This window comes from Protobothrops mucrosquamatus, unplaced genomic scaffold (genome assembly GCF_001527695.2).
Source record: "Protobothrops mucrosquamatus isolate PMUCROS unplaced genomic scaffold, P.Mucros_1.0 scaffold596, whole genome shotgun sequence".
Classification (NCBI taxonomy): Eukaryota; Metazoa; Chordata; class Lepidosauria; order Squamata; family Viperidae; genus Protobothrops; species Protobothrops mucrosquamatus.
Window position 1 is genome coordinate 81,545 of NW_015386895.1, and position 22,570 is coordinate 104,114.

Below are 22,570 nucleotides of genomic sequence, written 5' to 3' on the forward strand. Positions count from 1 at the left end.
ACTGGCCTAGGGATATTTTAAATTGGATTTTAATCAATTTTTAAAATATGAAAAGGCCTATTTAAATATATCTTTTAATTTATTTTAAATTTTGTATATTTGTATTAATTGTTTTGTTTTAACTGGCTGTAAGCCGCCCTGAGTCCACCAGGAGAAGGGCGGGATATAAATACAATAAACTCTAAACTCTAAACACTCTTCGAGCTTTGCTTTTAAATCTCAAAAGGTGCTTTTTTTCAAAAGGCAACTGCATTTTTTCCCCTTGAGGATAAAGATGTTTTGCTTCTCATCCAAGAAACAGCCCAGTTGCCTTTTGAAAGAAAGCACTCTTGAGACAACTATGACCTGGGTGACTGAGAATCACCACTTCGCTTTAAAAACTGACAGGATGATTTAGAGCAGACATGTCAAACCTGTGTGACATACCAGAATATCAGCAAATAGCCCGAACCTGCAAAGATGAAGTGAGGAAAGCTAAGGCTCAAAATGAACTAAGGCTTGCGACCAAAGTCAAAAATAACAAAATAAAGCTTCTTTCAACATGTAAAAAACAAGAAAAAAGTGAAGGAAATCATTGGTCCATTAGTGGGTGAAAGTGGCAAGAAGGTGACAAGCAACAGGGAGAAAACAGAACTATTTAACTCGTTTTTTGCATCTGTCTTTACACAAAGGGGAAAAACAGACCAACCTATCAAAAATAGTGCCATAAAAAACAGTATAGAAACACAAGTTAAGATAGGCAAGAAAATGATAAGTGAGCACCTGTCCAGCCTAGACGAGTTCAAATCACCAGGACCAGATGGATTACATCCCAAGGTTCTCAAGGAACTGGCAGATGTGATCTTAGAACCACTGAACTATATTTTTCAAAGATCCTGGAGCACTGGGGAACTACTAGAGGACTGGAAAAGAGCTGATGTAGTTCCCATCTTCAAAAAAGGAAAAAAATGGATCCAGGAAATTACAGACCTATCAGCCTGACCTCAATACCTGGGAAGATTCTGGAAAAGATAAATCAAACAACGAATCAGCGAACACCTAGAGGCAAACAAAGTAATTACTAAAAGCTAACATGGGTTTGTCAAAAACAGATCATGCCCAGACAAATCTTATTGCATTCTTTGACCAAGTGACAAAATTAGCGGACCAGAGGAATGCTGTGGATATAATTTACTTGGACTTCAGTAAGGCATTTGACAAAGTAGATCACAACCTACTACTTGATAAGATAGAAAAATGTGGGTTAGACAGTATCACCACCAGATGGATTCGTAGCTGGCTGACCGGCCGTACTCAGTGTGTGGTCCTCAATGGAACCGCATCTACATGGAGGGAAGTGTGTAGTGGGGTGCCCCAGGGCTCTTCAACATCTTCATCAATGATTTGGAGAGGGAATAGATGGGGAACTCATCAAATTTGCAGACAACACCAAGCTAGCAGGAATAGCCAATACTCCAGAAGACAGGCTTAGGATACAGGAGGATCTGGACAGACTTGAACACTGGGCGCTATCTAACAAAATGAAATTCAATGGTGAAAAAAGTAAGGTTCTACATTTAGGCAAGAAAAACCAAATGTACAGATATAGTATAGGGCAGTGATGGCGAACCTTTTAGAGGCCGAGTGCCCAAACTGCAACCCAGAACCCACTTATGTGTCGTCGGGTGCCGGGTGGGCATGGCCCATTGGGTGGGCATGGCCCTTTGGGTGGGCGTGGCTGTGGTGGTAACGGCAGACTGGGTGGGACTAAAAATCAATCAATTCCAACTTTGCGAGATCTTTTTTTTCCCCGCGAGAAGTTGAAATTGATTGATTGATTGAACCTTTTTTTTTTTTTTGCACACGGTGGCGGAGGCCTAAAGCGAAAAGGTTTTATAAAACCCAGTTGAAGGCCTAGGACTGGGGCGACGGCGCATGTGCCCACAGAGAGGGCTCTGCGTGCCGCCTCTGGCACCCGTGCCATAGGTTCGCCACCACTGGTATAGGGGGTACCTTGCTCAATAGTAGTAACTGTGAGAAGGATCTCGGAGTCCTAGTGGACAATCATTTAAATATGAGCCAGCAGTGTGCTGCAGCTGCCAAAAAAATCAACACAGTGCTAGGCTGCATTAACAGAGGGATAAAATCAAGATCACGTGAAGTATTAATACCACTTTACAATGCCTTGGTAAGGCCACACTTGGAATACTGCATTCAGTTTTGGTCACCACAATGTAAAAAAGATGTTGAGACTCTAGAAAGAGTACAGAGAAGAGCAACAAAGATGATTAGGGGACTGGAGGCTAAAACATATAAGGAACAGTTGTTGGAATTGGTTATGTCCAGTTTAATAAAGAGAAGGACGAGGGGGAACATGATAGCAGTGTTCCAATATCTCAGGGGCTGCCACAAAGAAAAGGGAGTCAAGCTATTTTCCAAAGTGCTTGAAGGCAGGACAAGAAGCACCGGATGGAAACTAATCAAGGAGAGAAGCAACCTAGAACTAAGGAGAAACTTCCTGATAGTTAGAACAATTAATCAGTGGAACAACCTGCCTCCAGAAGTGGTGAATGCTCCAACACTGGAAGTTTTTAAGAAGAGACTGGACAGCCATTTGTCCGAAATGGTATAGGGTTACCTGCCTGAGCAGGGGGTTGGACTTGATGACCTCCAAGGTCCCTTCCAACTTTATTTTTATTATTATTATTGTTATTGTTATTGTTATTGTTGTTGTTGTTATTGTTGTTGTTGTTGTTGTTGTTGTTGTTATTATTATTATTATTATTATTATTATTATTATTATTATTATTATTATTATTATTATTATTATTATTATTATTATTTCCCCATTGCCAGCAATGGGATTGGTGCGGTTTCCTTATGATGCGTCCGGCCCGCATGCCAGCAGTTTGACATCCCTGACTTAGAGCAATTCATTTTTCAGCCCAGCCAAGCTCACAGGATTATTATAGTATTAAATAGGGAGAGATCCCCATATACATAACCTTGAATTCAGATGAATGCCAATAATATGTCAGCCCTTTGAGATCATGTCAAGAAACAGATGTCACAAGACATACTGCCACTTACTTTATTGCTATAGTACTAACAATAGAATCTTGGTAGTGTGACAGTAATTTTCTTCTGTTTCTTTTACATATAAGAAAAACCTGATCAATTCTAAGCTTTTTCCCTCACCATACCTGTTTTCCTTGCCAGAGTGCATGTTTTTCTATTAGCTGCCACATATCTGCTTCAAGGCTATCTTAGCATTCCTCTACACCTTAAATATAATAACAATAAAAAAGGAAACATCTTTCTTCACTCATAAGTAGAAACAACTTGATACTCATTTCAAATCTTGCACCGCCACCTAAGCTAAAGCAATTTCACATAATTTACTGGTTACTACAAATTTGCAAAAAAAAAAAAAAAAAGATATGGACTACTGCCTTGAAGGATTATTAAATTTATGCACCGAGAACTCTTTGAGAGCTCAGGAACATTTTGCCTAAATGCTATAATCATTGGCTTATTCAGAATTCTAATTTCAAGGTGCTGCACGAAGCTTCCTCCTGGCTTCTGTCGAATTAAATCAGCCTCTAATTCCTGGCCATGTCAGCCTTTAACTGTCGTCTTTTTCCCAGAGACAAATGAGAGATACATGAGCCAAGTCAAGGTAGCAAGTCTTAAAATCTCCTTGGAGACATTTCTGAATCTCATTTCTCTTGATTAAGAGTTTTACTATGAAGATTTGCTTTGGATGTGCGGTATTAAGCTCTGAAATGCTAGGCTACGATTCTTCCAGATCCCTTTTTGTGGTCCTTAGAAGTCCTCCAAACTTGTCACTGCATTGTAATTTTAACGGGATGGAAGGAGAAAGTAGTTAGTTAGTATATATAGTTAGTATATATAGTAGTAGTTAGTATATATACACTGTAGTAGTAGTAGTAGTAGTAGTAGTAGTAGTAGTAGTAGTAGTAGTAGTTAGTAGTATATACACTGAAAACTAGCATAGAAATATATCTAATTACTTAGGGCAGGGGTAGGCACCTTTAGCTCTTTTATGACTCGTGGACTTCAACTCCCAGAATTCCTGAGCCAGAATGGCTAAGATGGAAACCTCTCCCTTTCCCCTCAGCATGGCTGGCTCAGGAATTCTGGGAGTTGAAGTCCACGAGTCATAAAAGAGCCAAGGTTGTCTACCCCTGACTTGGGTATAGGTAAATGGGCAAGTTATTTAAAAGTTATGGTCGTCAGATTTATCTAAGGAAAGAGACACATAAATGTACCTTAAATGAAAAGGCAAGAATTAGATATGCTAAACCCAATCAGCAAGACCAGGGTTATTTTTTTTATATGTAATTGCATCTTGATTCTATAGAATCATAGGATTGGCAAGGACCTTGGAGGTCTTTTATTCCAATCCCCTGCCCAAGGCAGGAGTCCTTGACTTATGACCACAATTGAACGCCAAATTTCTGTTGTTAAGTGAAAAATTTGTTAAGTGAGTATTTGCGTCATTTTACGACTTTTCTCACCACATTTGTCAAGCGAGTCACTGCAGTTGCTAAATTAGTAATATGGTTGTTAAATGAATCTGGTTTCCCCATTGACTTTCCTTGTCAGGAGGTCACAGAAGGGGATCGCGTGACCCTGGATTGCAACCGTCATAAATGTGAGTCAGTTGTCAAGCATCCAAATGTAAATCACCATGGGGAATGCTACAAAGGTCATAAGTGTGAAAAATGGCTATAAGTCACTTTTTTTCAGTGACATTGCAACTTCGAACAGTCACTAAACAAACTGCTATAAGTCAAGGACTACCTGTGCCATCCTGGACAAATAGATATCCAATCTTCTCTTGAAAAATATTTCCCATCAGTGGTGGGATATACTTCAGGCAGCATCAGAAAAATGTGCAAGGAAGTGTAAGTGAACCATTCATGTGATTGGGGTAGAAGCAAGCTGAGGAGGCAGGTGGATAATCGGGGACACATGGTGCAATTCCTGGCAGTCTAAGCAGAGTCATTGAGACAGGAATACAATAATTATCAGCCTTTCGAAGCAGACTTGATCAGGAAACAGACTGCACATGAAATACTGGAACTCTACATTATTGATACAGGCTATAGTGACAAAACCATGAAAGTCCCAGAAATCTTGAAAATCTTGTACCAAGGAAAGTTAAAGCAGAGCCAGTTTAAGTTTTTCTTTCATTTTTTTCTCTTTTTGCAGGATTAATGTTTTGTCAACCATCACATTTCTTGTCCAAAGTCATCTCTGTGATTTTCTACATTGACGCACATGGCTGAAGGAGGGAAAGGAAGTTTAAATGAAACATGGGTGGTGGCTTTGGTGAGGAACACATCTACACAATGGTGGCTAATATGCCAACTGTTACCTTTCTGAACCAGCCGGACCTGGTGACAATTATCCATATGTTGATTACAACCCAATTTAACTACTGCAGTAGTTCTATGTATGTTTACACTTCAAAAGTGTCCAGAAATTGCAGCTGTGCAAAATGCAATGATCAATCTGCTACCTAGTCCAAGAGATAGACATCATATCCAACAGACTGCTATTTGTTTACAAGATACAATTCAAGGTGTTGGTGTTTACCTTTATAGCTCTAAATGGCTTAGAGTAGGGGTCACCAACCCCTGGGCCATGGCCACCACTGGGCCATGACCTGTTCGGAACTGGACTGTGTGAGCAGCTGGTCAGTGTACATGTTCGGATGGACCATGACTTGCGAAAGTGGTGGGCCAGCATGCACGTGTGCATGGAGCTCGATTTGAGTAAGTGGCAGGCCACCACATGCGTGGGCCAGTTTCCCCCCCCCCGCCAGGCCACTAAGCCATAAAAGTTGGGGACCATTGGCTTAGAGCCTGACTCTACTGTTATAAACTTGTTAGTTAAAGAACAGAAGCAGCTCTTGTGAAGATACACCACTGCAAAAACCTGCCTGGAGAAGAGCCTTCTCTCTGGCTTCAAGCTACGGAATACCCTCTTCAAGTAGGAACATTTGGCTCCCTTTCCCTCAGTATTTAGGAAAATGGCAAAAATACATTTCGTTTACTAAGCTTTTAATTGTTAATTGATTTTATGATACTTTTTAATCATATTGATTTGTCATGCTTTCCATTTTTTTATTTACATTAGCCACCTTGAGTGCTTATGGAAGAAGAAAGATGCAGTATAAATGTAATAAGAAATGAATAGGATGCTGGACACTGCTAGTGCTATTATTCCTAAGAGAGTACTGAAAACTGCAATTGGGGAAGCAAGGTTTTAAAAACTGTTGACCTTTGCAGGAATGATCCTATTGGATTCCAGTTCAAGTATCACTCCATTTCATGGTAAAACTTGTTCTGTTTCCATAACTTGACTCTGTTACTGGACTTTATTTCTAAGTTACTGATTGCTTAATTATGTCCCATCAAATTGATGTCAGTTCTTAGGGATCATCTAGATCAGGGGTGTCAAACTGCCAGCCCACAGGCTGGATGCATCATGCAGAAGCCGTGCTCACCCCAGCTCTGGCAAGGGGAAAAAAAATCGCAATACATCATGACATATCACATGACGCGGCGAGTTTGACATCCTTGACCTACATAGACCGTCTATAGGATAATTTGTCTCTCCTCTGGCCATTCAAGTTTTCCAACAGTGCACTCATTGCTAGTGTAACTGAGTCCATCCACCTTATTGCTGGTTTTCTTCTCTTCTCTTTCCTTCTATTTTCCCCATCTTTGTGGATTTCTCAAGGGAGTTGTGTCTTTGCATAATGTGTCCAAGATATGGTAATTTGAGCCTGGTCTTTTGCTTTTATTCATGATTATTCATGATTCTCACCTGCAATTATCCTGCAGGAGGAAGTGGGTAATAGCTGCTGGTAGGTTGGCTTGTGAACTTGGAACTAGTGATATAACACTTCCTTTGTTGTCAGCTTTGCAGGATCCTAGCATATGTAAAAGGCACCCAGCTGACCCTAAACCTAACTCCAGAAGGGCATTCTGGAAATCTATTCCAATACATCCAGGAAGGGACACAATAATTCAATTCATAAATCAGAATCTTCTCATTCTATTACACACGCTTACAGGACTCCTAGCAAACTTGTAACCAGGGAGAATTACATAGAGGTTCTGGTTGTATGAAGTAATATTTTTAAGGGGAAAGGTTGGGGCTGCAATATGCATTGACAATGTCCAGTTGATAATGATAGTTTCAGTGGTGGGATTCAGATGGTTCGCACCACTTCGGCAGAACCGGTAGCTAATTTTTTGTTGCCTAAGCCCAGAATGGACTTCTGGAAGCAGCATCCACACAGAGAACCAGTTTTTAACATATTTGAATCCCACCATTGGATAGTTTGCATGGGGAGGAGTTAAATATTCACCAGCCACACTGTCTTTCTGATTAAATTATTTTCAGGAAATCAGATAAATAAAATGAATTGCAAACTTGTTCCTGGATCTTTAGCAAAGTCATTGGGATTACTATTCAGATTCAGTAGTACTGAAAATAATAATAATAATAAAAAGTTTCAGACCTTGAGCATGTACAGTTATTCCTAAAATCAATTTAACTTTTTTCAATCTTCCATGCAAATATGAAACATTGGAGCTGTTTTAAGAGTTAATTAATCTTAACAAATCAGTTATTTACAAATAATTTTCCAGCTCATGTGGAAGCACTTCTGAATCATTTTCCAAGTGTGCAGAGCATAAAATTTACAACATCCACAGCATGAAAACCTAAACTTCAATAATTTGAAATAAACAATAGTTTAATAGTATTATTTAATCCAAATGAAAATATGGTCTACTGCCTACTTTTCAAACAAATGTTACTAATAAATCTACAATTATCTTAGTAGTGTTGCTCTGCAGGATTGTGTCTCAGAGTTTTACACTGCAATCATCACCTCTACCAGAACAGGTTGATAATATGCACCTTACCAGAATTCTAAACACATATTTCTGCTCTACACTTGTCTCAAAGCTATGATGCTGCTTCTTGGCAACTGATTTTTTTTTCAGGCTTGAAAAATCTAATCACAAAGATGTTTACATGAAGAAGCAAACAAAACGTATCTCACCAATTTGCTACAACTGAAACTACAAGACTCTTTCAAATTTCATTTGCTCTCCCATAAAAGGAACATTTAGTTTTTCAATATGAAACATTAATGTTTCCCTGAAAGATACTAATTTGTATTTTTCTCTCTCAAATAAGATACTAATTTGGCTCTTTCCTTGTACACTATGAATAGACCTGAATGTACATGACACAATTTCGCTTAGCTATCTGCAGGGGCTCAGACACCATGTAACTGTCTTTGTATAATGAAATCTATAGACAAAATCTAATTTTTCTTCTCAAGCAGCTTGGTGACAAAAGCAGTACTACATATAAGACCTTAGGCACTTATCCTGTTATTGGATTTGTAAAACCAAGGTTAAAAAGAAGAAATATACCTGTACTCTACCCAAACAAGAAACACAAACAAGAAAATAGTCAGGGATGTAGCAAAGAATCTGTTCCACGGTTAAAAAGACTTAGAATTTCTTCTTTTTTAAATAGTTCTTAGATAACCCAGCAAACCAATGACCTGATATATAAATGGTGAAAGGGATGTGACTTCAAAAAAAGGCAACAAAATATAAAACCTAGTGAAGTGGAACTAACTATTTCCAGGGCATTTGTCACAGTGACAAATCTTCATGAAAAATGAAAGCAGATAATCTGGACCAAGCAGAGTTATACTCCTTTTCTTTTTAAGAAAAACATGTTTGACATAGTAAGAATTCTCATTGCATACACTATGGACCAACACAATATTTTGTTCAAAGCAACGGTTCAATTAATTATTTAATCAACAGGTATCCTTGGGCGAGATAAGTATGTGTCAGTAGTGGAAACTGACAAAACAATCTTTGCAACATCAAGAGGTAAGTCCTGCCCCCTTTGTACTCCCACTGATGTGCAAAAGAGGTAGAGCTTGTCTTATGGGACTTGCTTTGCTGTTTTGATGAAACCACTGGATTCTATAGACTCTTTTGTTGGATTCTCTCACAATGCAACACTGTAAAATATGGCTTATAAACTATATTGGGCCATGCATTAAACCAGGGGTATCAAACTCGCATCGTCGCTTGACATGTCATGACGTATCGTGACTTTTTTTCCATTGGCGGCAATGGGGTGGGCGTGGTTTTGGCATGATGCATCCAGCTCGCTGGCCGGCAGTTTGACACCCAGGCATTAAACTAAACCAAAAGCAAGCAACCTCCCCATCCACATTATGGTTGAGATTAAACCATAGCAAGAACTAAGATTAAACCAGTTTAAAGAAATAAGAAGTCAAAGGATCCAGGGGAACTATTGATTCCCTCTTTGTAAGCTTTTTTTTATATTGCTGCCTCTCACATTGATTTCTCTCTCCTGTTTCAAATCTTCTCCCAATCCATTATGTCACTACAACTATTCTAAAACTAGTTTAAATTTCATCATCCAACAACTTTAATTCTGCCTAATCACTTTTATGCCTACAACTGATGTCAGTAAACTGATCTTGGCTGATCCCTTCTGCCCCCAAACTTAAGCAGAGTTGAACCTAAGTAGGAAGCCTCATGGCTGTAAAAAAATTTTTTAGTTAAAAAAAGGTGACAATGGCAAATCACTTCTTCATTGTTGCCACCAAGACTACATAGATATGTTCACAAATTCCTGGTGAGTAACTTCATGATTTGAGGGCATCTTTATTTTTAAGCATTTCTGCATTACCTGCAAATCCATCCCTGATTTTACCTTCAGGTTATTAATTTTGGAAGGTTTGGAAGTTTGATGTCACCTGAGGTACATTCCTTCAAATTGCTAAGAAGAATTTCAGTTATTCACTTGCTTAACTGCTTCAGGCAATTGGAAATCACTTTATGTACAGAGATATCCTGCAATGTAACACATGTAATAATCTATCAACCACTCAAACATTCTGGCTGAGGTTTTTTTCCCCAAGTTTCTGTTTTATAAAATACTCTGTGTTCTATCTTGTTGATTCAAAAGATGTTTCAAAGTGTCTTTCAAAAACTCAGCAATTCAACAATTTTATCATATGCAGTACAAAATTCATTTGATTCCATATTATTCCATATATCACCACATGCTAATATAGGTAGTCCTTGACTTATGTTCATTCAAAGTTATGAGCTATCTAAAAAAGGGGAATTATGACCTGTATCTAAAGTTCTGATGGTCAGCCCCTCACAGTCATGTAGGCACTACGGGCACTCAGCAAAAGCCATGTGATGGTTTTGCTACACAATACTGAACAATGGGTTTGCTTAACAGCCATGGCACTTGCTTAATGACTATCACAAAAACATCATAAAATCAGGTTGGTCATGTTTTATGATCATCATGACATGCAACCATAAGAGGCAGACTCCTATTAGGCATGAAGAATCAGGACCACAAGTTAAGTTCCAGTTAAGCTGATTTATTGCTCATGCCCATACACAATAATCTAGTCAACTAACAGTCAGCACTAAATGGAACTGAAGAGGGACTTGGGCCACTTGTGGGAATGTAATGATTCCAGGCTTATTCCTCTCTTGACTCCACTCCCAGGCTCTACCTCTCCTTCTCCTACAGGTCTGTTACAGTTTTAACTTGAGACTACCTGTAATCAGGTTAGGATTGCTCCCTAAAATGGTATATATATCAAACACTATACAAATCAGCTGATTTTGCTATTTCTTGGATTAGACTATTCTCATTTACAGCTCTTCTTAAATGAGGATATTTTCAGAAAGGGAAAAAATCTGCTCTAGAAGACCTATTATGATTTTAAATGTGCAATTAAAATTTAATCAATTGCTCACACTAATCGATCAGCGTACAACTTACATAAAAATGTGCTTATATTTATTATACATAAATTCATTATGCACAAAGAGATGATCTAAATTGATAAAAATATGTATCATTGCTTGATCCTGAGGCAAGATGTCGGGTGAAAGCCATAGATGAGAATAATTTAGGAATCAATTATTTAAGAATGGGTTTCTCATAATTTATAGTCATAATATCCTACTATACTGACTTCTCAAATGTTAAAAATGCAGTTTAATTATACATACTGAAAAAAATAACATTATCTCTAGAAATCTTTTTGGAGAAAGCAGGAGTGATGCATTGGAAATTATTGTCTGCATAGTTTGAATCAACCAAGATCCTTCTGCATCTGAGGGGGATGTGGCCAAAAGGAGACAGTTTGCCACTGTCTTTACCTGACATGTTTTTGAAATAAGTCTGCAACATGTCACCATCTTGGAAACTCCATCATAATCTTTTCTACAATTAGTATAAAACAGTGATGGCAAACCCAGTGCCCAAATTGCAATCCAACCCCCCCTTATTTATCACCAGGTACCAGGTGGGCGTGACCACGGTAGTCATGGCAGACTGGGAGGGTGGGGCCTGGGTGGAGGGGGCCAGTCCCTCATCATCTCCAGGGCACGGCACGTGTGCCCACAGAGAGGGCTCTGAGTGCCACCTCTGACACGCGTGCCATAGGTTCGCCACCACTGGTATAAAACATAAAGGAGTTCTTTGTCAACACATATGGAATGAGACTTTCAACCTAGAAACTCCACCCTGGAGAAGAGAGAGGGAAGACTGTACAGACTGTGAACACATTGATTCTTCTCAAAAGTTTTGCTCAAAATCCTATACAGAAGAATAAATCCATATGTAAAAAAAGAAATGCCAGAGGGACAGCAACGTTTCAAAAAAGGCAGAGACACAAAAATCAGCTATTAAAAACATGGATAGTGGAGAGAGTTAAAGAATATAAGAAGGAGGTCTACCTTTGCTTTATTGTTGTGTGGATCATGCCAAACTGTGGAATATATTAAAGGAGTGGATGCATGGATGGGTAAGCTGAACATCTGATTACATTTATGAAGACTGCTTACTATGAACAAAATGCTACTGCAGAACTGCAATCTGCAAACAAACCCTGCTGTCTTGAGAAAGATAGGTTTGCAATGGGGAAAGGAGTGAGATAAAGATCCCCTCCCCATCTGCTTCACTTTTACAAAGAATATATTATAAAAAAGGGAAGCCTGGAAGAGATGACAGCTAAAATCAAATCAGGAAGTTTAAAAACCCAGCATGAGATATGTAGATTGTTAGCTGAAAGTGAAGAAGAGAAGAGCTAATTATAAAAATAAAAATGGGCGTGAAAAATCTGGGTTATGTTAAATATTAAATAGACAAAGATAATGTCAAGTATTTTAGTGAATTACAAGTGAGGGGAGAGAAATGAAAGTGAACGTTTTGCTTTTTGGGGCTCAAGAAAGTATGCTAGAGAACTAAAGAGATCTATTCAAGAGAATTATAAAAATCAAAGAGCATAAGGATGCTTTTATGACAAAATGATCAGATGACCTACAAATGGTTGTGAAAACGGGACATTGAGAAATAAGATGGCTGCCTTTGAATTAGTAGTCTGAAAAAGGTTACTAAAAGAATCATGGAGTATAAGAGGAATCAATCAATTGGTTCTGGCTCAAATAAAGAATAATTGCTCCCTTGAGGTAAAGATTAGCGAGGAGAAATCCACATTCCTTAGACAGGTTATGTGAGTGATATATTATTTATTTCTTTATTTACTAGTGCTTATATGCCAGTCAAGCAGGACACTGAGTGATGAACTAGAAAAGGCTATTATGATTATTTATTTATGGAATTTCTCACCAATACAGTGATTCTGGATGGCTTACAATATAATAAAAAGTTGAAAAGTGCTAAAAAAAACCCAAATTAAAATTAGAAAATTGAATAAAAAAGTTTAAAGTTAAAAACCAAGATTATGGGCAGCCTTCTCTACTCCCTCAGCCACTCCCAATGTAGTGGTCTCCTGTTGGGACCCCAAGCCAAGGAGCAGAGCCAACTTTTTAGGCCTTTCTGGAAGGCCATGAGTGTGGTGGCAGACCTCACTTTTGACAGGAGAATATTCCAGAGGGCAGGGGCTACAGCAGAACAAGGATCTTCTCCTGGACCCTGCCAGCTGGTATTCTTTGGCTGATCTAGGGATCCAAACTAGGTTCCTTCCACTGGAATGAGTGGGACAGGTTAATCCCATTGGGGTGAGACGGTTAGCAAGGTCAGGAGAAATAGAACAGGAAGGCAGCAATTAAGGTGGGATGAATTGGATCAAAGAAATCATTGGAATGTCCTTGAAGGAGTTAAAAGTTACCAACGAAGAAAAATTGAGATGTGGGCATTTGTTCATACAGTCACCAGAGGTCAGCCCTGACTCAGTAGCACCTAACTAACTTAATGTTCCATAAAACTACCTAAGATTGGCAATCCTGCTTGCTTGGCTAACCCCATTTGCTTCCTAAAATATCACCAATATATTTTGATTTGGTATTCAGTAAATTGCCATGTTGATCTTTGTGCTGAAGCTGAAGATTAGTCTGCAATCTTCTGAAGTTTTACTAAATTGCTCTTACATGAGACATATGTTCCTTCTTTTGACTCTTTCCTCTGAGGCGTAATGTTCTGTTAAATTTACCGCACTTCAGTGCTTATTATCTTTGTGCCAACATGCTTAAAATTGACCTATGCTATTTTCTAGTAAAAATCACTAGCGTGTATTGCACATACTGTACCTGTAGAGTTTTACAGATAGGAATTTCAGCTGAAAGAATGCTAAAATTCAGTTATTCGTGTTTCATGAATGAAAAATGAAAACTACCCATAGCAGTATCAGAATAAAACAGACACCAATATATATTTTTCATCTTGATTATGGTAATTAGTATTAATTACTGCATGGATATCTTTGTAGTTAGAAGCCCATCTCTAAGCATTAAGCAAGAGGCTATTTACATATGAATTTCTTGACAAAATTAAGTACTTTTCTTCCATCTCCCTTCATAAAAGCCTTGTGACGGTTTTTATTTGAAAATCTACAATAGCACACTTCCAACGCTGTCATGCCTGTAGAATTTTTTATGCCACTTATCTCTCCAGGAAGAGACTAGACTAATTTGATAAATCAAAGCATTTGGGCAGATTATTATAAATGGCATATGCCAAATCATAGCTAACCCAAGTCAGTATCCCAGTTTTTATGTAGCAATAGGTGGATACTCAGGAATAGTGCCAGTAATCTGTTTTGGAGGGTCATGTAAATCCATTTTCTTACTCCCAAATAAATTATCAAAACCATCATCCATCATTTGCCCTGGGATAAGCCAATATTAATTGTTGTAAATATTTTTTGGGGGGCAAAATAGGTCTCTGTTTGAAGGTATTATACTCCATATGAGTAACCTGGAAAAACTGGACTTCCATGCAGTCCATTCCTGAATCCCCTATTTGCAGCCAAATCACATGCAACTCACGTAATTGGGATAGAAGGACAGAGAACTTACTAAATATATCAGAATTCCAGGAGACAGTCTACTTTGTTTTGAAAACATTCCTTACTTTAAATTTTCTCTAAATTGTGGATAGAACACATGAATATAATGTCAGATGCCTGTGCCCTGTTCTTTCTGTGTACTAATTGTGCTCAATACAGAAGCCTCAACAGGATTAAGAATATGGACCCAGCAATCTCTAGCAAGATCAGGGAAGAAAGACAAAGCTATACACAGAGGCTCTTTTTCATTTTTTGTTTATGATTTGATTGGGTCATGGTTATGATTCAATCTGATTTGTGATACTTATTCTGATATTTACCACTATATGTATGTCCTGTAGTGGTGGCATAGTGGTTAGAATGCAGTATTGCAGGCTAATTTTGCCAACTGCCAGTAGTTCAACCCTCATCGGCTAAAGGTTGACTCAGCCTTCCATCCTTCTGAGGCCAGTAAAATGAGGACCCAGATTGTTGGGGGCAATAAACTGCTTAGAGAGGGCTACAAAGCACTATGAAGTGGTATATAAGTCTAAGTGCTATTGCTATTGCTGCACTGTTAGTTTTAGCTCTGTTAGTGGTAGTAGCTGAATGCATTCCAAATGATAAGGTTATTTCCTTGGCATTGTCTATCAAGCACGTGGCATGTCATTTGAGAAGGTGGAGGATAAGAGAAAGTTATGGACCTGCGACAGGTAAGAACTTATTGATAAATACCAATGACCAAGACTGGAAGATTGCATCTTGTATTCATCTTTTATGCATTCTGTCAACTGTGTGGTTATTTTACACATGAGTAGCTCCCATATGGGATGCTATATAAACGAAACCATCCATATAAAAGAGTTTGAACATCACAATCTTCAGCAGTTCACTGCTAAAGCTTACAACTCATAATCATCATTCCTCAAGAGATCATTGATGTATTTATATGCATTCTAATGCTATGTCATAACTCAAGTAGGAAAGTTCTAGAGCTTGAGATTTGGAGTGGATGCTCCATTCACCCATAGTATCCAACAAAACTACTTATTTATTTATTTGTAAAAGATTTGTATGGCCATCTGTTAGAGCACAACTCTGGAATCTCACAGCAACTATAAATCTATAAAAACCATAGAACCGTAAAGCAGAAACTAAAAATCATCCTCCTAGGAGGCCTCAATAGTGAAGCTTCTGCTAACCAATACAATTCTGATGACTCCATAGCATCATCTCCACAGGGGAGCAGGATCTCCATAGGGAGATGATGCCTTCATATTGTAGAGCAGTGTTTCTTACCTTGGCAGCTTGAAAACATTGGCTGAGAAATTCTGGGAACTGAGGTCCATATATCTTCAAGTTACCAAGGATGAGAAACACTGCTCCAGTGTTCCCTCCAAGGCACTATTCTGAAATTCCATAGAAGAAGATGGGCAGATCATGTGAAGGTAATCTTTCTATTTACACATATGGACTCTTTACCTGGAGGCTGAAGGATCCAAACTGCATCCTGCCAGTTTTGGTATTGAGGAGCTAAAATTTGGTAATCACTGATGATCTGATCATGTCTCCAGGAGGGAAAGATGATGACCAATAAGAATGCTGTTTTCCAGATAGGAAAAGGAGTAAATGTATGGATAATGGTTGAAGGGGAATGCAGACAATCAGGATAGTACCAGTGGTAAGTTTCAAGGTGCAGCCATAAAGATAAAGAGCTCTGAACATCATTCAAAAATGTCCTTTGTATAACAGGTATACAAAATTTCCAAAGCATAAGAAGAATCTAAAATCTGGGGGGAAGAGGGCAGATAGAGGCTGAAATGTTGTGAGCTATTTAGCAGCAAAGCCTTATGTGTTGATGACAGGCGGGTGACCCGTTTGACTGAGATGACTACTCTAGGGTGTGATGGATAGGATTTTACAGGTTTGAAATTCTAGACATCTGGTCTCCAGTCATTGGACTGTGACAATGGTAAAAAGCTCCTGCTGGGATGGGGGTTGGATCAGTTCTGAAAAGTCTACCCAGTAATCTGAGCTTTCTTGTAACCAAACTATTTTGTTAAATGTAGTTATGCCCATATCTTTCCTTCAAAACAAACATTTTATGTTCTCTAAAATTACAAATTCTATAGCAATAACTGTAGCTGTGATCTCCAATTACATCCATGTAAAATTAAATATGGTATTGTTTTACTCCAGATTCTTATTTTTTTCTAGGCTAATACTGGTTTTCTAATTATTGTCAATTATTGGTTATTTTATAAAATTCATTCAAATATTTTCTCTCTCTCTCACTTTTAAATAGAAAAATGCACAGATCTGTCCACTTATCACAATATTAAAAGCTGGTACATCAGTGTCAGGAGTCCAAGACATGAATAATGCCATTAAACAAACACTCCTGACTTTACTATATCAGCTACTGAACTTTGGAATGTAAGGAAAACGATCACCATCAATTATAATAACATCCTTTGACAAGGCTGCAATTAATTTTTTCCCTTTTTTTAAAAAAGTATAAGTTTTGTTCCATGATGCCAAAAGAAATGGCAGGCATTAATTGACTTATCACCAGACAGTGATAAATGGGACTGAATGTAAAGTAGTTATTCATCTTTAGTTGAATAAACAGTTTTGTTGCTACAATCTCTCCTGTGTTATGGAAAGAATAACAGTAGGATATTCCAGGAACCTTTTATAAATATTTGCAATAGGATGTGTTATAGAGTAATACATCATGATGCAGCATTTACATAAAAGAAATGCCAATCTAAAGTTCTATAAAACATATATTTATACTGAGAAATATGAAAAGTGAAATATAAAGTATAAAAAGTGAAAAAGTGGGACTGAGTCTTAACATCAGGAAAATAAAGATAATGACAACAGCTGCAGATGGATGTGAGATGTTTATAATTAACAAGGACAAAATTGAATTAGTTCGAGAATGTATCTTCCTTGGATCAAAAATTGTTCACGGTGGCAGTTTTACTCCTGAAATCGAACACAAGATAACCTTACAATGGTTAACATGAAAAAGATCTGGAAAAACAGAGATACTAATATAAATACAAAAAGCAGACTAGTTAGAGCAGCAGTCTTCCTTAAAATGATTTATGGATGTGAGAATTGGACAGTAAGAATGGCTGATCGAAGAAGAATTGACGCCTTTGAACTGTGATGCTGGCATAAATTAGGGCATGTACCATGGACAGACAGAACAACTAATAGAAAGTGTTGAATTGTATAAAGCTAGAAACATCACTAGAAGCCAAAATCACAAGATTACATCTGATTTACTTCGACCATGTCATATGTGCAAATTCATTGGGGAAGTCAATGACCCTAGGAATGGTTAGTGGAACAAGAAAAAGGGGCAAGCAAAGAATACACTGGCTTGGTAACATCAAAACTGATTCAAATATGAACATCTTAAAGAAGCTGTGCTTGACAGGGTAGCATGGAGAGCACTTGCCTATAAAGTTGCCAAAAGTCAGACACAACTGAAAGGTTAAAACAACAACAAAAGAACAAACTCTTGCCCTTTTCCTCAGCCTGAGAGATCATGCAGTTCTAATGACTTGTCTTTTCAGTTATGGATACAGTATGAACATTCGTTTCCAATGCAGATTAAGAGTTTCCAAAAAGTTCTAAAAGTTTCCTCAGCATGTACTCAGAAATATCTGTAAATTATCTCTCAGTTCAGTGAGGAACTGCATTCTGCCACACAAGCCTATCCAGGCTTTAAGATCAGTAGGCATGGCCATTTCCTTGCTCCAGCAACAATCAAAGATATGTTTGGAAGCCCTAATCAGATAGGGCTTTCTTGGTCTCAGCTGTTCTAGCAACAAACAAACATATTTTTATTTGGATATCAGTTTGGTACTTTCTGCTAATTGCGTATGGGTTATATCTTTTAATTGATATATACTGCTCAAAAAAATAAAGGGAACATTTTACCATGGAACTGAAGGGGTTTGCGTTCCCTTTATTTTTGTGAGCAGTATATTTTAATAATATTTTAGTTGTGTGTTGACACTTTAAACTGCAACACGCTATGCATTCTACTGAATTATAAAATGTGCCTAACCATTGTTAAGTAGAATAACAATTATGAAGCAATTCCTTTGATTTTCCACCAATATCTGATATGTAAAACCATCTTTCTAAAGGTTCTGGAAATACACTCAGTTTAATTGTCTAGACCTTGGTTGCATTTATACACTGCATTCAATTATGGCTATTGCTTTGGCATAGTGCATTATGGAAACTTAGCTGCTGGGGTTTTAAAACTTATGTTTTTTTTAACTTAGCATGTTGTGCAAATTCAGCCATGTGGTTTATTCAATAAATTGTGGTTAAATAAATAATGGTTAACCGTGAAATCAGTTTCAGTGTGTGCTCTTGTTATTATGACCTTCCACTTCCTGTTTTTAAAATTCTTCTTCCTGTTGATCCAAATAAAACATTTACCTTTCCCTGGCAATTTGTTTTATGGCCTCTCCCTCAGATTTATTCTATCTTATGCCCTGATTCTTCTTCTTCTTCTTCTTCTTCTTTTTTTTTAAAGACATGCCATTTTATTTCTCATAGTTTCTGGATAACATTTGAAACTCAAGACAGGGCTGTTCTCCTGTCTTCAAGCTTTGATTTCCTATTCATTAAATGACCTGGACAAGCTACAACTGCATCCAAAATGGAAAATTTCATTTTGAGTACAAATCCGATTCCTTTCTCTGTGGCATGGACAAGAAATATTCCTACTTCATTTCATTTCATTTTATTTGTGAAGTAACGCTGGAAAATCTATAGGGAAACCTATCAAATGCATGAGCACTGTAAGATTTCTTTTAATAGGTTCTTGGACTTTCTGAAAGCTGCCTAAAATTGCAAGAGCCCTACTTTTGGCTCCCTGCTTCAGTGATTTTCAAATGCCAACTCTCAGAAAATATTTCTAAAACAACTTGTTTATCAAATAACCCCTAGAATCTGTGATATACTAAATGCACAGATTTAATTCATGTTCTGTAGTCTGCAGAAATGATACATGGTCCTTAGCCAATGAGGAGGAACAGTAATGCCTACCATAGGCCTATAAGTATGTACTGTGTTTTATTTTATTTTATTTATGAAATTGCAAGGAATGTATTAGTAGTGGAAGAAAAAGCAGTCTTAAAAGCTTCCCTGCCAGACCACCATTATTTAATTTCTTACTGAACAACTTTTCATAAATATTCTGGTTAGTGGATCTCACTTTGAAAACAACTACGATATTGCGACAAAGCTACCATTCTATCTCTGTACTATTGTTTCACAGGGTTCAAAACAGATCACCCCCCCCTGCCAGTAATGCAAATTCATTCCCTTAAATCCAAGCTAATTTTATGCAAAATAAAGTACACAGATTAAGCAAATGAACTCAGCTATGCCTGGTATAGTCCAGCTGCAGAATGTTCATTTTCTAACTGCAGAGTTAAGGATTTGCCTTTTGTGAAGTGCAGGATTGCAAACCGTTTCTGAAAGCAATAATATAAACAAGTCTCCTCTCATGGGCATTCTTATAGTTTAACTCCCCCCACCCACCCCCCGAACTTTAAATGCATTGACATACCTCCCCAGAAAAAGCTTGTCCATTCAACAGATGTTCTGATCCCTGGCTATCTTCACTGCCGAAGTGTAACCGTATTTCTTCTAGTCGGTGACTGTATGTCATGGGCCCTCCGGAGATGTTCACCAAATGTTCTTTATCCAGGCGTAGAGAAACATGCCTCCCTGTATTATACATTGTTCCACTGACCTAAACAAAACAGAATACAAAAGATGATACAAAGCATTTAAAAAAAAAGTTTGGAAGAAATTAACCATCTTTTAAAGCAGTGGCACCTTAAAGACACGTGGACTTCAGCTCTCAGAATAATTCTGGAAGTTGAAGTCTACATATCTTTAAGTTGTCAAGTCCACACATCAAGTTATCAAGGTTGAGAAACATTATTTTAAGGGCATCTTTTTTTCTTCTTGGAACATTGCGTTATACATCAAATTATTTTAATATACACGTATTTCATGTAAAATATGCAAGATACCTGCGCACATTAGCTAGGAGTGAATGGGGAACAAATAAATAAGATGTACTTGCCTCTAAATAAGTAAGAATGTGAAAGCATTCCTTAGCTCAGAATGAAATAATTGCTTCGTTAACAAATTTTGGGCCCCAGAAAAGAATATTTGCATGAAAATATAAATTATTTACATTATATTTAAACATTTTTAAAAAAACCAACTAATTTATTCTTGCTAAAAATGTCACATAACTTGGAAGACATAAGGACCCCCAAAATAGGAAATAGCACTATTTTTTGGACTTTTAACATTTCTGGATGAAAAATGTTATGCCCACTATGATTGTTTCAACATGACTAATTGGATTGTTTTTGTCCAAGATGTATTGACCATATAGTATTACCTTAAGACATTATGACCCTACCACTGAATTATAGCTCATGCCATGAAAGAGAATAGGGTTAGGTCTGAATACATGACCTGTGAATGATCACAGCCGCTGAATTTTGTAGTAGGGTCATTGAATGTCATTCTGCTAGAACAGCTGAGTAAGTTGCAGTATAAAAACCCAGTATGCTCATCCAAATCATACCAGCAAAGCAGAAGTTGAGTAGTAAGTAAAAGACATTTTACTTTTTATTAATTTCATTTCAAAAGAAGATGATGCTGATGGTGGAGAGTCAAAGTAACAAGACAAAATATATACATTTTTATGCAGTGGTGGGATTCAAATATGTGAACAACTGGTTCTCTGTGTGGATGCCGCTTCCGGAAGCCCATTCTGGGCCTGGGCAACAAAAAAATTAGCTACCGGTTCTGCCGAAGTGGTGTGAACCGGCTGAATTCCACCACTGTCTTTACAGTATATAGTCAAGAATGTAAAACTATACATAGAAAAACTTAGTATTCAATTATAATACAAATCACTATAGAATCAGCAAATAAAATGTTTTAAAAGGAAATTCTGTTACTGATGGCATTACAAAAATAGAAGATAGAGGATACAATCTAGAAAGCTTCCGACACAAGCATTACCAGAATGATAATGTATGGCGATATTCCTGCACAACTTTCATTCACTTTCCAGAAACACATGTAAGATATTTGATTTCAGGATGGACTGTCCATCATTACCCATGTCTTTTTTCCCCAATGCCTTTCAGTCATTTTATTTATTTATTTATTTGTTTGTTTATTAAATTTCTATGCGCCCCCCCCCCCCCATCTCACTGAGACAACTGTAGGCAGTTTACTGCCATTCAGTAAAATATATGATATGACACTTCCGGTGAAGATGGTCAACTAAACGATACGCCCAGGGAAAGAGCTGTCACTTTTTCAACTTACCAACAGAAGGAACTGGCATTCCTTTAGTTTATCTGATTCTCCTGAGTTAGGGAAAGTCCTAGAATCCTCCCACAAGAGCCTTCATACAGCAATGGTCTGCAAGTAGCTTCAGGAGCTTTGCTTCAAAGCACCCTGCATGCTGATAGCTGGGGCAGGGGCCTGCGATCAGTTTGTTGTTGAAGAAGCAACCTTTTTGGAATTTATTTTTCAAACTGACAGTAAGTTGTGTCTTTCATTTCTTAATCGCTTTTTAATCTTTATTAAGCTAAAAGAGGCTCTCTTTAGCCATAGCCTGTTATTCTTTTTTGAAGATCTGCACCATTTGGGGATTTCTTCATTGTTAAATAACAAGGAAGAAGGCTGCTAAGGCCAGCTAAAATAAGGAAGTGTGGAGTATCTGTTTTTTAAAAAAATAATGGAGAAATATAAGGGTAGAAAGATGTGGTTCTAGATTTTTATCTTTAGTTATTTGTAGCTTGGTCTGCTTTGCTGTGGGTGGCTAAAACTTTCTGATTTTTATGATACCTGATTGACTTACAAAAAAACTACTCTTTGACTAAAGAGGGAGTTAAGAAAATGAAGGAGCAAACTGTTAGAAATGTATTTGAAAAATCCTTAAATAAAATCCAACAGTTTATAGACTAGCTATGCTCCAAGGATGTTAAAAAAAAAACCTACTCAAACTACTGCAATATGTGTAGAAAGTTACCAAATCACCAAGGCAATTTCATAAGTAACTGACAATGTAGAAGA

At 37.6% G+C, this 22,570-nt stretch overlaps 1 protein-coding gene across 1 annotated transcript in view; it reads right to left on the reverse strand.

Moving 5' to 3' along the window:
- CA10 (carbonic anhydrase 10) overlaps positions 1-22,570 on the reverse strand; it is a 346,258-nt gene that overhangs the window by 50,004 nt on the left and 273,684 nt on the right. Inside the window, exon 4 of the mRNA XM_015817495.1 lies at positions 20,022-20,207. Within this exon, the coding sequence (XP_015672981.1) occupies positions 20,022-20,207 (186 nt within the window). The remainder of the gene's footprint in view (positions 1-20,021; positions 20,208-22,570) is intronic.